We start from the raw sequence: 16,714 nt of genomic DNA on the forward strand, positions 1-16,714 counted from the left end.
TCTGTCCATTGGAATGTCTCCTAATTTTGTTAAAATATCTTTGATTATATGGCATCTGTAATGACACTTAAAATTTTGTATTATACCCTGATCGAGAGGCTGACAAACGGATGTTGTATTAGCAGGTAAAAAGATCAACTTTATGTTATCTAGTTTAATATCTCGAGAGTGAGTTGTAGCATTGTCCAAAAATCATAAAATTTTTCTCTTCTGGCATCCCATTTTTTTATCAAGCATTTCTAGCCACTCACACATAATTTCACGAGACATTCAAGCTTTCCGGTTTGACTTCCATTCCACTGGCAAACTTCCTATATTGCCTCTTTTAAAGGCGCGTGGGCATGCTGCTTTTCCGATAACCAATGGCTTTTCTTTATCTCCATATTGGCACACAATAGCACAGTTCATCTTTCTTTTGATAACTTACCGCCCACGTATTTTTCATTCTTCAGAGCAAGAGTTTTATTGGGCAAAGCACTGAAAAATAGTCCAGTTTCATCCGCGTTGTAAATATCTTTTGGGCTGTAGCCTAATAAAATATTTGGTAGTTTTTGTTTAAATTGCTGCACATCCTCGAAATTAACCTCGGAAGATTCCACACATATTCGTTTGAAAGTCACATTATGACGCCTACGCCATTTCTCCAACCATCCATTTGACGCAGAAAAATTTTGAATACCTAATCGGCCAGCGATTTCTTTTGCTTTTTCCTGTATAATAATACCCGATATTGGTATATTTTGGCTTCTGGCCTTAACGAACCATTCGAAACTCAAATGGTCAAAATGGCCATCCGCGTTTAAGAACTTTTTCTTTTTGTTGACGTTATCACCGCCCATCCATATTCTTTTAATTTCTTCCTTTTGTTTCACGAGAGTGGCAGCCAGGGCCGTGGAGAGAGTATTCGGGCCCCGGGGGAAACTTGAGATGCGGGCCCCTTCAAATTATGTCTAATTCATATAATTCGAATTACTCTCGAGTCCGGGCCCCTCTGAAAACTCCGGGCCCGGGGGAAAAAGTACCCGCTTTTTCTGTTCTTTTCATGCTAAAAGCTACACATTGTTACACATAGATCCCGTTACACGTTCACATGTTTCAGCATGTAGATTCGTGTGTTTAGTTTAGTTATGTATTCTTTTTTTATTTCAACTATTGTCTATCTACTATCTTTGTTGTCCGCGGATTAGAGTATCGCGTCCGCGTAGGAGAGGTTTTTATTGTTTTCTTTACACATTTGTTCAGTGATATATTTTGCTTGTCCGTTACCGAGAGGTCCGCGTCCGCTTTCGAGAGGTGATTAGAACAGAAAAAATGAGAAAAAGTGTCCGCGTCCGGTTATTAGAGTGTCCGGTTATTAGAGTGGAATTCGTTCTAAAAACACAACATAAAGCTTGGTTCCTCAGTTTTTGTCCGGTTATGGGGAGTGTCCGCTTATTGGAAGTGTCCGCAAGGGGAGGTTTCACTGTAATTCTAATAAAATTTTTGTCCGTGTGTCCTCTTATTACTTATTATAAAATGTAATATAGAATATCCCATGCGCATAGCTGTCATAATTTTTTGTAACGTCAGTAAACGTCGCATATGGATTTCCTCCAACTGTTTATTATTAGCAGCCAAATAAATCCGCTATTCCTCCTCCTTGTATTTTCTTCATATCGTTTATAATAATTAAAGAAACCAAAAACACCGAATATTCCACAAAAATAATTTCTATGAAGAAAAACCTCTCAAAGTAGTATTGACAGCTGATTGTCAATTATGCAGGTAATCAGCCATATGTGAACGAGTAGATTAATTTGTTGGATTTATAGGTGATTAATGCATGTGTGAACATATTATTAAGCTCGAATAAATACATAGATAATCTAGCTACATATGAACCAGACGAATAACAATAACTGAAAAGCATTACTGAAATAGAGTGCTGCCAGAAGCAAAGAGAACAAATTGAATACGAATGAAAACAAAACAACATAGGAACACAGTTTCCAATTACTACTTTCGGTTGGAATAATGACAATGAAAACGCCTATCCCGTTTACAACCTCTAAAGTGTATATATTGAATTTAAATACAATATTAATATGTATTTTAAATGTACTGTGGGCAGCCTTAGCCGGTTTTGTACTGATGAGTGTTACTTTTTTTGAAGGACGCCTACGCAGAAAAGAGTTTTAAGCAAAATTACTGTGGACAGCGTAGTCGGTGTTGGACTGATGAAGTATTAGCACGGCCGAAGGCCACTTACGCAGGAAGTAGTTTTACTCAAAATAATTTTTTTAATATTTAACATGCATATATCTGCGTATACATAGAAAAACAAAAAATCAAATAGGTATCAAATATTAATATTATAATATAGTAAAATTCGCGTGATTTTTCGCCTGTGAAACTATTTTTGTTTGAATAAAACGTATATATGGATCAAATATTACATACATATTAAACCACATTTATTAAACCATTTTAGTGTAAATTTAAATATACCCATCAAATACAAATCCACAAAATCAAAATGCCTAAGATCAAACAATAAAATACAAATATAATGTAAATATAAATCATAAAATTTCGTATTTTTATTAATTTATTATATTCTATTGAATGTGTTTTTATTATTTATTTTTAAGGTATCCGGCAGCACTTCTGCTTTTTGAAATGACCAAAATAGGAGAATTGTTGGCCAATTTTACAAGCTTTGAAATCATATAACCCTCCTTAAGGTGGCTTTTTCACTTTTCGAATGTAGGATACGCCCTCTACCCCGTTATCATCTCTTTTTTTTCAAACCACGGTCAACCAGATGGAAATTTTACCGTTTTTAAAGTGAAACTTCTTTACGCGCGTCAGAGAAAAATTTCAAGTCCGCATGCGCCTGATATTACAGGGGCAAAGAGAGGCAGACGCCTAGACATGTGGAAAACGACGCGGATTTGGTAGTCCACATGTTCATCAAAATTATTATTATTATTAAATAATATTTAATATTTAAATATATATTCAGTGAAAGTGAAGTTAAAATTTGCAAATTAATTTCCAGTTAGAACAGGTATGTATTGATACATTTTTATAAATATACTATGTCAAATTTAGTATCTATACGAAAACATTAAATATCAGTATATTGTAATTATGAAAGATCTATCTTACACAGTTCACAGGTACTGTTGAGGAAAAACTGCTTTGCCTTACTAAAACCGATTGGACATCACTAATTTGAGTATTTGTAAGTATAATTTTATAATAGTTATATTATTGTATTGGATGACCATAAAAAATATTGTTGATTTTCAATTTGGTATTACTATTTGTTATAGACATGAATATGCCAAAAACGCCTGCTGAACGCGCACGAGAATACAGAGCTCGGAAAAAATTGTCGAAACAAGAAAAACCGCCAGCACAACGCAATCCAGAAATTAAGAAGTTTCACTTGAAATATGCGCATATAGTGCGGCTGGCCTTTTTTTAAATACCATTTTATATGTATACGTATTAATACAGTGGCTCAATAAAGAACTCGGACAAACTTTAGTTAAAACTTTGTATAAAAAACACTGCTAAAATAAAGGCAATTTGAAACAATATTTTTCGATTTATAAATGCCTTATTTATATAATTTAAGAAATAACAAAAACATAAGATAAGTCGTGTGCACTTCTTTTACAATAACAAAAAACTTTCAAAATGAGGAGAATTCACGCCAAAAAAGAACTCGGACATTACTTTAAAAGCCAATAAAAATAAAAAAATAATATTTTGTAGGAAACCCTTTGTATTTAATAACAGCATTTAGTCGTTTCGGCATTGACTAGACCAAATTTCTGCAAACGGAAGGATAAATTTTAGGCCATTCGTCCTTAAGAGCAGCTTCGAGGTCCTTTTTGTCTGAAATTTTGTGATTTTTGAGTTTATTCTCCAAATGCGCCCATAAATGCTCAATGACGTTTATATCAGGGGACTGTGGTGGAGTTTCGAGCACTTTCGGGCAGTTATACATCAACCACAAGCGAACTTCAAGCGCCTTATGCTTGGGGTCATTGTCTTGGTAAAAATAAAATTGTTCCTTTATACCCAATTTTTCAGCACTTTGAATTAAATTTCTTTTTAAAATTGAAAGATATTGCTTGTGATCCATTATGCCATCAACAAAAAAAAGATTTCCGGGTCCGGAGGCGGACATACATCCCCAAACCATCACTGAACCGCCACCGTGTTTAACAGTGGCACGCAGGTTTTTCTCTTTCAGCTCCTCATTTGGCTTCCTCCATACATACGACTGCCCATCTGATCTGAATATGTTGTATTTGCTTTCGTCGCAAAATATCACATCTTTCCAGAATTCAATGTCCTTATTTTTATAGGTTTTTGCAGAATTAATTCGTTTGTTTTTATTTTCCTTACTAATGTAGGGGTTTTTTCTTGCGACTCTGCCATTGAGGTAGTTTTTTCTTAGAACTAATCGCAAAGTTTCTGGATTGCAGTCAATTTCAAGATGTTCTTTAACTTGTGTTGTAAGTTTTGGAGTACTTAAATGAGGATTTGCTCTAACTTGGTTTACTATCCACAGCCCGTTAGCGTCCGTAAAAAGCTTTGGCCGTCCTGATTTCACTTTGTTTTCTACAGATTTTGTTTCTTTAAAACGTTTTATGGTGTCACATGCAGTTGATCGCGGTCGATTTACAAGTTTGCCGATTTCACGTATGGTTTTTCCATTTTTATGTTGCTCAATAATTATTTTTCGCACTTCCACCGAAGTTTGGCCACGTTGTCGACTCATTTTACAAAAAAGAAAAAAGAAAATGCGTACTTGACACAATTTTATTGACACAATTTACTTCCAAAATTGTCGATCGTTCCTCAATTAACTATATATAATTTAAAAAATGGGATTCCCCCATTTAAACTGTCAGAAATTACGAAGTGATGCCAGATGTCCGAGTTCTTTTTTGGCGTGAATTCTCCTCATTTTGAAAGTTTTTTGTTATTGTAAAAGAAGTGCACACGACTTATCTTATGTTTTTGTTATTTCTTAAATTATATAAATAAAGCATTTAGAAATCGAAAAATATTGTTTCAAATTGCCTTTATTTTAGCAGTGTTTTTTATACAAAGTTTTAACTAAGGTTTGTCCGAGTTCTTTATTGAGCCACTGTATATCTCTTACATATATCGGCATATAAAGATTAATTATATTGGAGGTACTTTTTCCAAAAGAGTTTTTTTGACAGATCACACGTGAATACTGTCAAACTAAATACAACATTTTTACAATATTTATTGCTTACAAATCATACAATTGCATCACGAAAATCGACTCTCCGTGAAAAGTGCTTATCGCGCATCCAGATCAACTTATGGTGTTCAGCGATGAGGCTCATTTTTGTCTTAATGGCAACGTCAATGGATGAAGAACAACCCGAAGCCATTTGAGAACAGCCATTACATCCATTGAAAACAACCGTTTGGTGCGGCCAATCGATTTGAATTTTCGTTGTTTTATTTCAATTTAAAATACGATACCTCTAAACTGATCACTCTTTATAAGCAAAAAATTCAAAATTTCATTTTTAAATGAAATTTTTCCAAATTGAAATACAAAAGTAATGTAAGAATAATAAAGTAATGAACATGAAAATATAAGCTTAAATAAATACATAATTATTACAATTTTTTAATATAACATAAAAAGTTGGTAAAAAAAGTTGTGAAACACCGAACAGAATAAGTAAACGCAGATAACTTTTAATTTTTTATAACTTAGAATTGGTTAACAAAAATATGTTTGTAGAATATCTCAAACTCAAATTCAATTCCTTTAGCTATGCTTTTCAACCAGGATATACGTTTTTCATACAGATATACAAATTTACATATGTACATACATAAACCACAGTCTTCAATAAAATGTAAAATGTATTCATATACATACATATGTACACAAAACGAATTAAAAGAAGCCGAAAAGGATATAAGAGACTTTGGAAAGCTCTGAAATCACACATTAATTTAAATTATTACGTTTCAAATGAATTTATTATAAAATAAATATGCAATTATAAATATTTAAATCGCAACTTTTAACCATTAAGGTAAAAACGAACTGCTTTCGTCAGTTATTTTGGCTGGCAGCCTGCCATTTCGACTATCAGCAGTATTAAAACGAGTTCCTGGGCGCACTCTCACCAAAATGAAATAGTTTCGCATCCTGTTATATATTTTACAGCTGCTTAAGTTTCTCAAGCTAAATTGAGTTTTAACTAACCACTAGCTCAGCTTTCCGTAAAACAAGTTGGGCAAAATATTAAGTCAAGTTAAGTTACATAAATTAAGTCTAGACTAACTGAGTTTTAAGCTTTGGCCATCAGCGATCTGAACTCATCCAGCTTATTTCACCACGCAAACAACCACTTGGGTACGATTTCTTTCCCATTCGAGTGCTCGTAGAGACACATTTTTTTTCTAGCGTAAAAAGTTGGAATAGTAACTTACATACATATGCTCATATATATATTCGTTTAACAACATTTTAATAAAATCTATATGTTATTTACAATTAATGAAATGTCCCATTTAGGACATCCTTATAACGCAATTACTCCTCTGCTGCTAGCTCCTAAAACAGAGGCTGTTGTGCCTGAACCGATCAGTCGGCGCATAGTTTGCAGTTCATCGCGCAACGCCATGACTTGAGCTCGTAAAATAGAATTCTCTTGTTCGAGAAGCGCTGCCCTGAAAGCAATACGATCTTCACGTATTTTTCGCGCATCTCGTGATTTCTTTGCCGCTTCATTGTTTCGTTTACGCCGTTCATAATACTTCTCATCTTTTTGCTCGTCTGGAATAGGACGTTTTTCACCGCGCGAGCGTCGATGTAGGAATGCAGGAAACACGCCCACTCTATTCAGTTCCATAAGTGGAAAGTCTCCGATGCTGAGCGAATGGTTTGTCGGAGAAATATACTCAAAGGCAGGTAAAGTTGGCTTACTTGGTGGTAAAGCGGCTCCGTTAATAGGTAAGATGCCAAGAGTAGGTAACGGAATGGGGAGTGTCGCATTGTTGCACAGTGTTCCACTTGTTGGCAGATTCGATTTTTCGTTATCGTTTGTAGTTGTTAAACCTAAGGACTGTTCATTACCATCATATTTATCTATGTGAGTTTCTACATCAAGGGAATCCGTGGTGTCAGCTATCGATGATGGCTCGATTATATCCAGTAGCGGAGACTCGGGTGGAATGGAGGAAACATTTTCACCACTGCGAATAATAGCTGACGGTTCGCTACCGCTCTTTGTCATATTGTAGTAGCCTTGTACATCTGTTTGAAAAATGAATCAAATAATTAAAAAATCTTCGAAATTTATCGCATTTGCATTTTTTATTTTGTATTAAGCAATATTTTCAAAATTACTTTCTAAGTCATTTTCAATTACATTCTATTATTGTATTTGTAGGATATCACTCTATTTTATTTATTAAAAACATGAATCTTTAAGTTTTTCAATAAAACCGTTTCCTATTATATTTTTCTTAACTTTCTTATGTTTCACAACTTGCTTCATATACGCTATTAATCGGAGTAATGAAAAGTAACCGATCATCTTCAAATTCAATAGAAAGGTTTAGTATTAAAGAACAGAACAAAAGATAATTTCAGTAAACCGATAAAAATGTTTAGAGTTACTTAAATTCTATGAAAAGATATGAGGTTTTTGAATTCGAACAAGTAGAAACGAGAAAAATCGAAACGCCCTGAAAAAAATTCTATAATTATTATGAACATTGTATGCTAAGGAGGTGTTTTCACTAAAAATTTAAATTTCGAAAAAAATGAAGTTATGAGGTTAACACCGAAAGGGGACGATAAGTAAGATCGCAGCCAATCTAAAAAAACTGGGTTAGGTACGTAATGCTGTATGATACAATATTCTGTTTACAAAATGCTGTATACAAAATTCTGTATTTCAGAATTCTGTATTATAGAATTCTGTATACGAAATTCTGTATTTCAAAATTCTGTAAAAAATATTCTGTATTGCCGAAATGCTGTATTGACAAAATTCTGTATTGACGAAATGCTGTAAGTAAATGACAAGAAATTCAATAAATTTTATAAAAAAAGTGCGCACTTTTTTTCTTCAGTTTCGATAGAATCCACCGTATTTTTGCCTAGAACTCCTTTTCGCGTAAGCGGCCTTCGGCCGCGCTTCAAAAAAATAACCCTCATCAGTCCGACTCCGGCTACGCAATCCACCGTATTTTTGCGTAGAACTCCTTTTTTCGTTGACTTTTGTCAACACAAAATTTTTTCAATACAGAATTTTCTTAATACAGAATTTCGTCAGTACAGAATTTCATCAATACAGAATTTTGTCAATACAGAATTTTTTTAAGATAGTACAGAATTTTGTAAATACAGAATTCTGTAAATACAGAATTTTGTCACTGCAGAATTTTGTTACGTTAATTTACAGTATTTCGTACGAAAAGAATTTTGATATACAGCATTTGGTAGGGATCACAAAAAAACTGAGTGAAAGCCCAGGAATAGAAGTTTATCTATTAAAATTGTATGCGATACTTTATCGAACGCTTTTGAAAAGTCAGTGTAGATACAGTTGATATGTTACCCAGCTGAGTATTACCCTGCAATACAGTATTCAGTGAAGACGGCCAAATTGGAAACTGGAGACCTACATACTTGCCACAAAACCAATCCGGTATGGTGACATGATACTTTTAGTTGAAAACTACATCTTTTCTTTGACAATATTTTCAAGTAATTTAAATACTGACGAGATTCAAGTTTTCCATTCGATTTATTGAAAATTAATTTGAGAGGCGAAGCAAGAGCTGAACAATGTTTGAAAAGAGCAACTCACAGACCATCACCATCCGTTTTTGTAGAGGGTTTTAGGGATAAAATACCTTTCTCAATATCTTCCAACGACAGATTCAAACGCCCAAAGTTAAGAGACGAGGTAGCATCCTCAGGACAAACCCCGTGCAAACCAGATTCATCACTTACAATATTTGCTTGAAAAAATCCTCAAACAGGCTTACCACTTCAAAAGGTTGGGTAGCTAATTTATTATTCAGAAAAGCAGCAGATGGGACACCAGAACTAGACTTCTTAGATTTGATGTATTGCCAAAAAAACTCCAGACTGGATTTAATATTGTTTTCCACACTTAGAATATAATTATTTTATAGAAATTTATTTAAACAAATTAAATTTACATAAACTTCCTCTTTTTTGTTTATTTTAAACTTTTTAAGGGAGAACGCCATTGTGGGCCGTCAAAAAATAGACGATTTTTGGGAATTTTTTTTTGTAAGTAGGAATGATTACTCGAGGATCGGACAAAATGCATATTTATTATAGGTATATGTATTAAACTATGTTTATGTAAATTTTTATTAGAAAATATTGAAAATTTACAAATTTATGTAAATAAACGTAACGAGTTAAAAAAAAATGACGTCATCTTGTGGCAGCGATACAGCAATGAATAATCATCTGGGCAAATACACAAACGTGTAAAGTCGCGAAATCCTTCTGGCCACGTGTGGACCAGAGGCGCTCGGGTGAGCTTCTGAGGCTGACAAAATATCAGCTCTCTAATCTAGTGGGTTCTCTCACAGGACACAATGCGCGAGGAATGCATGCTGTGAGACTTGGAATCACCTCGAGTCCTTTTTGCGCTGGATGTATGGAGGATGAGGTGGAATCATCTCAGCACCTTCTTCTTAGCTGCCCTGCTCTGGCGGGGCTAAGATCCAGGCATCTTGGCTCTTACTTCTTTGCCACGCCTGCTGATATAGCTGGCGCTGACATTAAAAATCTGATGAATTTCATCAGCAGTACAAAGCGGTTGACGCAAACATAGTCATCGTTCGTAATCTGCACGCTCCTAACCATTCCATCACCACCTTTGCCCGCCCTCTCCCTGCATCCCATCGGTCCTTCCCTTTTACCTCACTTCCTTCACAATGGTATCACAAAGGACGAATCCTTCTTCGTCCAAGTGTGCTCACTCCCTGGGCAACCATACCAACCTAATCTAACACAATAGTGGCTCTCGTTGTAGGTAACCGTTTTTTTTTACAAAATGGTGGTGATTTGAATTTCGATGTGTTTTTTTCACCATTGTTTTGATCTTCAACAGGCCCAAAAAAATTAAAATTCAAAATTTTGAAAATCGGCTACGTACAACGATAGCCAATGCGATAACAAAAATTAAAAAAAAAAGAAATTAAAATCGGTTCATTAGAAATCGTTGCCACCGTATCAAAAAAAGTCGTTTAGAGAAAAACGCGTTTGAAATAAAGCATCGTATCGTAAGCGCTAAGGGGCCAAAGCGACGGGCGCTCACTTAAGTACACATACTCGTAGAATCGGGAGTAAAGCGAATTTCGCTTTAAAAGTTTTACCACACTTTCTTGAGTAGTTATAGGTACTAAAATTTATGTAAAACAAAAAATTGATTTTTTTGAATTTTCATAGTGGCGTTTCCCCTTAAAGAATTTGCTACGCTTATTCTTAAGTCTTTTAAGCTCGCGTGTGAACCAAGGAAGCTTGTACTGCCCTTTTATTTTTAAAGGGTTATTTATGCGGCAGATCTCAATCATTTTAAACTTAAAAGTAGAAAAAACATTGCGCAACGTCAGAATCTGCGTACAATGTTTCCCACTTACCTTAATTACAGATTTATCAACGCATAAAAGCTTTCAATTTTTGTAACCAAAGGATAATTTTTCGTTAAAAATACTAGTAGAAAATTCATAAAAATTTAATTTAAGTACCAAAGAAATATGATGCTTATCTGTAGGTGTAAATGAACTGAGACACTCCGAAGTAATAAAATCGATATTGTCACTGATTAAACTGCGGTCTATAATTTTATTGACACTCCGAGTTATCCCTGTCATGAAAAAGCTTCAAATAAAAAACCAGCTGTCATTCGAGGCTACATAAACTAGGAAATTTTTTGTGGGTGAACATCAATATATATATATATATACACTACCGGTCAAAAGTTTGGGTTCACTTACATTATTTTGGAATTTTACACAATCAAGTCGGCTTATTAGTGGTTTTTTTTTTTTTAAACGTGCGTTCTGCTACTAGTTTGAGTTTAGGAGATTGTTATTGCTTACAAAGTGACTGTGGGAGACGCGTAGATCAAGCATGAACGTGTTATGATTTGCTGCATTCTGTTAATGCGTCTAGTGCATATTACGCGTAACATCTTATTGCTGCGAAACTCGCTTCAAGAGTTATATTTCTAATTGTTGGTGTCATCTTTGTTATCAAAAAGGTACGTTAAACAATTTTTTGTATTCCAAAAAATAACTGTTTTACAAAAACTTACATACAAGTCGACGTTATACAAAAATTATCTTCTAATTATTAAAATTTAAATAAAACTACATATTTCTTGTTTTATTATTTAAAATGAGTCGGAAAGCAGAGCTTAGTGTAGAAACACGAGCAGTCATTGTAGCACTACATGGAAAAGGCTATTCAACGCTCGTTCTTTGAGGCCTAAAACTACGTCAAAAGGAGAGGATAAAATCATATGTGTTGTAAGCAAAAAACAAATAGTTTTCAAACAGCCCCTGAAATTCGCGAACAACTCAATTCCTTCCGCGAGGCTCCAGTATCTGTTTCGACGGTATAGCGACGACTAAGAAACTACGGCCTAAAAGGGTGCGTCGCCGCCAAAAAACCTTTACTTCGAAAGCAAAATAAAGTAAAGAGACTTAATTGGGCTAAAAAACATAAAGAGTGGACAACTGAACAATAGTCTAAAGTCTTGTTCACGGACGAGTCCAAATTTGAAATTTTCAACAAACGACGCCGCCAATGTGTTCGTCGTTTTGTCGGTGAACGCATGATGAACCAATGTGTTGCTCCCACAGTTAAGCATGGTGGAGGGTTAGTGTTAGTCTGGAGATGCTTTGCTGGAGACAAAGTTGGAGACATTGTGCAAATTGAGGGTATCATGGACAAAAAAGTCTACCACAACATACTTCAACGGCACGCTTTTCCGTGTGGGAAAAGACTTGCGGGCAGCGGATTCGTTTTCCAGCAGGATAACGATCCCAAGCACACTTCAAAATTTTGCCAGGATTACATTGCAGCCAAAGAAAATCAAAAACAACTCAAATATATGGAATGGCCTCCTCAGTCGCCGGATTGTAACCCGATCGAGTTGCTGTGGGACGAGTTGGACAGAGAAGTAAGAAAATTGCAACCTACTAATACAAAACAACTTTGGACATTTCTGCAAAATTGCTGAAATAAAATAACAGCAGAATCTTTGCGTAAATTAATTGATAGGATGCCCAGAATATGCGATTCTGTAATACGAGCAAAAGGCGGATATTTCGAGGAATCGAAAATATGAACAAATACTTGCGGGTTTCTTTAAAAGTTAACATATTTTGTATTGACACAATTACTTTCTGTAAAATAACAATATTAAAAAATATTTGACGAAGAAAATCATGATTATTTGAAAATTTTTTACAATTTTTCAAGTTAACCCAAACTTTTGACCGGTAGTGTATATATAATATATATTTATTATAGCTGTGGGGTATCCAACTAACTATATATCAATATCAAATGGACTGGGAAAGATCGGAATAATATGTTTGGCCTTCCCAGCATTGATAAGAAATAAAAGAAAATCAAAGTTTGGGCATAAAAATATATTTTTTGTCGCATTTAAATATTTTCCAGTTGTAATAGAAATGATACAACTACGAAAGCATTTATTTGAAAGCAATTTATTAGTCTGAGTTATTAAGGTCTCACTTCAAAATAGGTGTACGTATCATAAATTAGATTGAATCGTCGTTTCACTAATACTGAGTTACTCTTTACACACAGTGCTCCTAAAGCAAGGGCAGGGTTTTTGAAAATGGATCCAAGATTTTCCAACGTAGAGTATTCGTATATGACCTCTAGATTTCAAATTTTCAAACCCCGAAATCGTACCTGATCCTATTTTAAAGATAGAGTAAGTTTACCTGTGGTAAATCTAGTTGAAAGATTTACATTACTTATTTTCAGTTTAAATGTGCATAGGTTCATGTCTACGCCAGATAAAGATCTAGTAGGCCTTGCCAGGCTAGACGTTTATTTGTACATTTCACAATATCTAAAAAGTCACTTGTAGTCTAGCAGCCATCATCTCAACAACACAAATACCTGTAATTTAAAATAAACTCACAATCCTAATATAAATCACCTTTGACGCAAACATTTTGGTCCTATTCAACACTAAAAAAATGAAATAATTTTTGTTAAATTACGAATAAAAAAGGCTTTGCAGATATTTTCAAGTAGTGTTTGACTTGTTTAGAATGGTGCAATGGACAATACGAAAGCTTGTTCTCACGATGAAAATAGACGTAAAGTCTGCGGACCTTGCGGTACAAAAATTTCTTTTGGCAAAAAAAAGCCGAATAAATTTCTTATAAACGAAAAATATGAAACATTGATAAAGAAATTTATAAACAAAGATTATGATTTAAATAACGAAAAATACCCCCTTAGCATATGCAGAACTTGCTACCTCACACTTTTTGATGCAAGTAACAACATTTTTACAAGACCTTTTCCAGACATGCCAGATTACAATAGTTTGGTTTTACCTAAAAGTACTCGCACATCTATGGACAGTTGTAATTGTTATGTATGTTTAACAGGCAGATATAAAGGTCATGAGAAAGTAGTAAAGGGTAAGGGTTGTAAACGAAATTTCGAAACTAAGATTGATACAACTAATGGTCTTTATGGATCCTCAAATATTGACAAACTTGCAAAGAAAGACAGCCAAAAAAAGGAAAAAACTAATATACAAATATGTAAAAAATGCTTACAAGAAATTGGTAAAGGCAAAAAACATTCATGTAATAATATTCAAGGCAATGCTTTAAAAATAATAGAAAAACTTCCTGATGTCAAGCAAGAAATCGTTGCGTCAACTATTATTAGAACCAAAATTGATTCTGAAGACGATATAAATCGACACATTAAGAATAAGAAAATTGAGTTGAGTACGAAGGGTTCTAAAATGAGAGTTGTTGTTAATCCTAATGAAAAAAAGGACGTTACGTTCAGTGAAGAGCGTTTGGATAATTTGCGAGTAAACCTTGGCTTATCCAGTAATAAACTGAAAAGCATTGCTAACTTTTTAAGATCAAATGTTGGAAGAAAGTCAGTACCCGTTGACTATAAGAAGCACATGTCAGAAAAATCGAAACTTTTACAAGATATATATAAAAAAGATAAATACTTTTTTGATTGTGATGATGCAAAAAAAGAAGAAAGACCAGTAGTTTACGCAAATGCGGAAGAACTTTTTGATGCAGTAATTATGGAAAGAAAACTTGAAGGGAATGTTTGTGTTAAAGCAATGGCTGACGGGGGCCGCGGATTTTTTTAAATTTCTTTATCAATATTTCAAGAAAATTCTGATGGTGATGATTTTAATTATGATGATTTAACAATTCATGATAAAAATCAGAGAAGTCTTTATTCTGAGGGAGGTAGCGCAAGTAAGAAAGCAAAATTGATGAGCGTGAAACGAGTTATACTACTATGCATTGTACCTAAGATAAAGGAAACGTATGAAAACGTAAAACTTTTGTTTGACATCACTAAAATAAATAACATTCCCTTCAAGTTCGTTTCGGATTTTAAATTGATGCTTATCATAAATGGCCAACAGACGGCATCTGCAATGTTTCCTTGTCCTTATTGTTTTGTTTCACTTAACGACTTGAAAGAAAACAAGACATCTGGACAGGAAGATGTGCTTTACAATCAATGTAGTTCCAATGCAGATAATTTTGAAAGCAATGTTATCAAACTGAAATCATACGGAGATTTAAGAAACGATTATGAACAGTTCAATCTTGCTGGTGGAAATAAGAAAAACAGCAAAGAGTTTCATAGCACTATTAACCTCCCTCTATTTACCGAAAGTGATGACATCACTGTGTTAGAAAAATGCGTAATTCCTGAATTACACGTGCTAATGGGCTTCGTAAACCATCTGTTTTGGAAAGGTTTAGTACCCCTTTTGGGAAAAGATAAAGCTTTGATATGGCCAAAAAAATTAAAACTTATTTCCAAAAACTACCACGGAGATTGTTTCGAAGGCAATGCATGTAGGAAACTTTTAAAAGAAGCTCACAAACTAAATGATCCTGAGATTTATGAAACTGTGGGATATTTAAAAATCATACCTTTTACCAATGCTTTTGTAATAATGAATAAAGTTGTCGATTGTAGTTTTACATCTGGAAAAGTAGGACCAGAACTAAACGTTCATTTGGATAAGTTAAACAAAGCTTTGATTGCTTTACATGAAATTGAAGACATCTCAGTAACCTTAAAAATTCATGTCTTAAAAACCCACATTATGGAATGTCTTCAATTCATAAAACACAATGATGGTCTAGGATATTGGTCCGAGCAAAGTGGAGAGTCACTCCACCGTGAATTCTCGCAAACTTGGGAGAGATATAAAATAAATACAATCGAAGATGAGTTATACTTAGAGAAGCTTTTTACAGCAGTTGTAGAATTTTCATCACTTAATGCATAATCAAAATTTTAATTCCAAGGAGTATCGTTATCGCTCAAGTTTTTATTTAATAATAACATTTAAAAAAATCAAAAAAAAAACCAAAAAAAAAATATAAAAAAAACAAAAAATCAACCAAAAAAAATTTAAAAAACAAAATGGGACCAGGTTACCACTACGTCCCCGTCGTTGGTCCTGGGTTACGCTGAAAGTGGTTTACATTTAAGTACATACATAAGTAATACATACATTTATCTTTAAAATAGGATCAGGTACGATTTCGGGGTTTGAAAATTTGAAATCTAGAGGTCATATACGAAAACTCTACGTTGGAAAATCTTGGATCCATTTTCAAAAACCCTGCCCTTGCTTTAGGAGCACTGTGTACATTGGGCAAAATTTGTAACACTCCTCATTTCAGCCTAATTTTGCAAGTGCTTTTTAAGTGCTTATTACTATTAGATAGATAGGCACAAACCAAGATCTTATGACAAGAGTCTTATAAGTAAATTCTTAAAAGTAAACTTAGAGTAAGAAAAACGAAAGCCCAAAGAAGAAGAATAAGTATTAAATTCAGCTAGCGTCCTTCTAAAAGGAGCGTTCACAAAAAACAATTCAGCACAACGGAAAATGCGTGAGGGGACATTAAAATTAATTTTATTGAGCAGTTACAGACATCGGCAACGGAGCGCGCCTAGACTCTAAGGACATTCGATTTATTAATGAGCATAGGACGGAATGGGATCAAAGAATTTCATCGAGTGCAAAGCAGAGCCCACAAAATCTCTCTGAACAGACTCTAATCTATTAATATAGATGCATGAAACTGACCCCAAACGAATACCGCGTATTCTAACCTGGACCGAACTAAGGACGGGTACAACAGTTTGAGAGTACAGGGATCAGAAAACTAAAAACTAGTTCGCCGAATACAGGCTAACAATGGGAATAATTTAGAAAGAATAAAGTTAATGTAGGTGCTGTAGCGGCCGCCGTAGCCGAATGAGTTGGTGCGTGACTACCATTCGGAATTCAGAGAGTACGTAGGTTCGAGTCTCGGTGAAAGATCAAAATTAAGAAAAAGTTTTTTCTAATAGCGGTCGCTC

General features: G+C 34.3%; 1 protein-coding gene across 1 annotated transcript; it reads right to left on the reverse strand.

Annotated features, from left to right (window-relative positions):
* Nucleotides 1-6,027: 6,027 nt before the first annotated feature.
* LOC129245444 (hepatic leukemia factor) lies at nucleotides 6,028-7,314 on the reverse strand. The gene has a single exon (XM_054883613.1). The coding sequence runs from the start codon at nucleotides 7,296-7,298 to the stop codon at nucleotides 6,585-6,587; it is 714 nt and encodes a 237-aa protein (XP_054739588.1). The 5' UTR covers nucleotides 7,299-7,314; the 3' UTR covers nucleotides 6,028-6,584.
* Nucleotides 7,315-16,714: the final 9,400 nt, after the last annotated feature.

This window comes from Anastrepha obliqua, chromosome 4 (assembly GCF_027943255.1).
Source record: "Anastrepha obliqua isolate idAnaObli1 chromosome 4, idAnaObli1_1.0, whole genome shotgun sequence".
Classification (NCBI taxonomy): domain Eukaryota; kingdom Metazoa; phylum Arthropoda; class Insecta; order Diptera; family Tephritidae; genus Anastrepha; species Anastrepha obliqua.

What these genes read in the sequence shown, in the direction of transcription:
- LOC129245444 (XM_054883613.1), bottom strand. Translation starts at nt 7,298, where the DNA reads ATGACAAAGAGCGGTAGCGAACCGTCAGCTATTATTCGCAGTGGTGAA.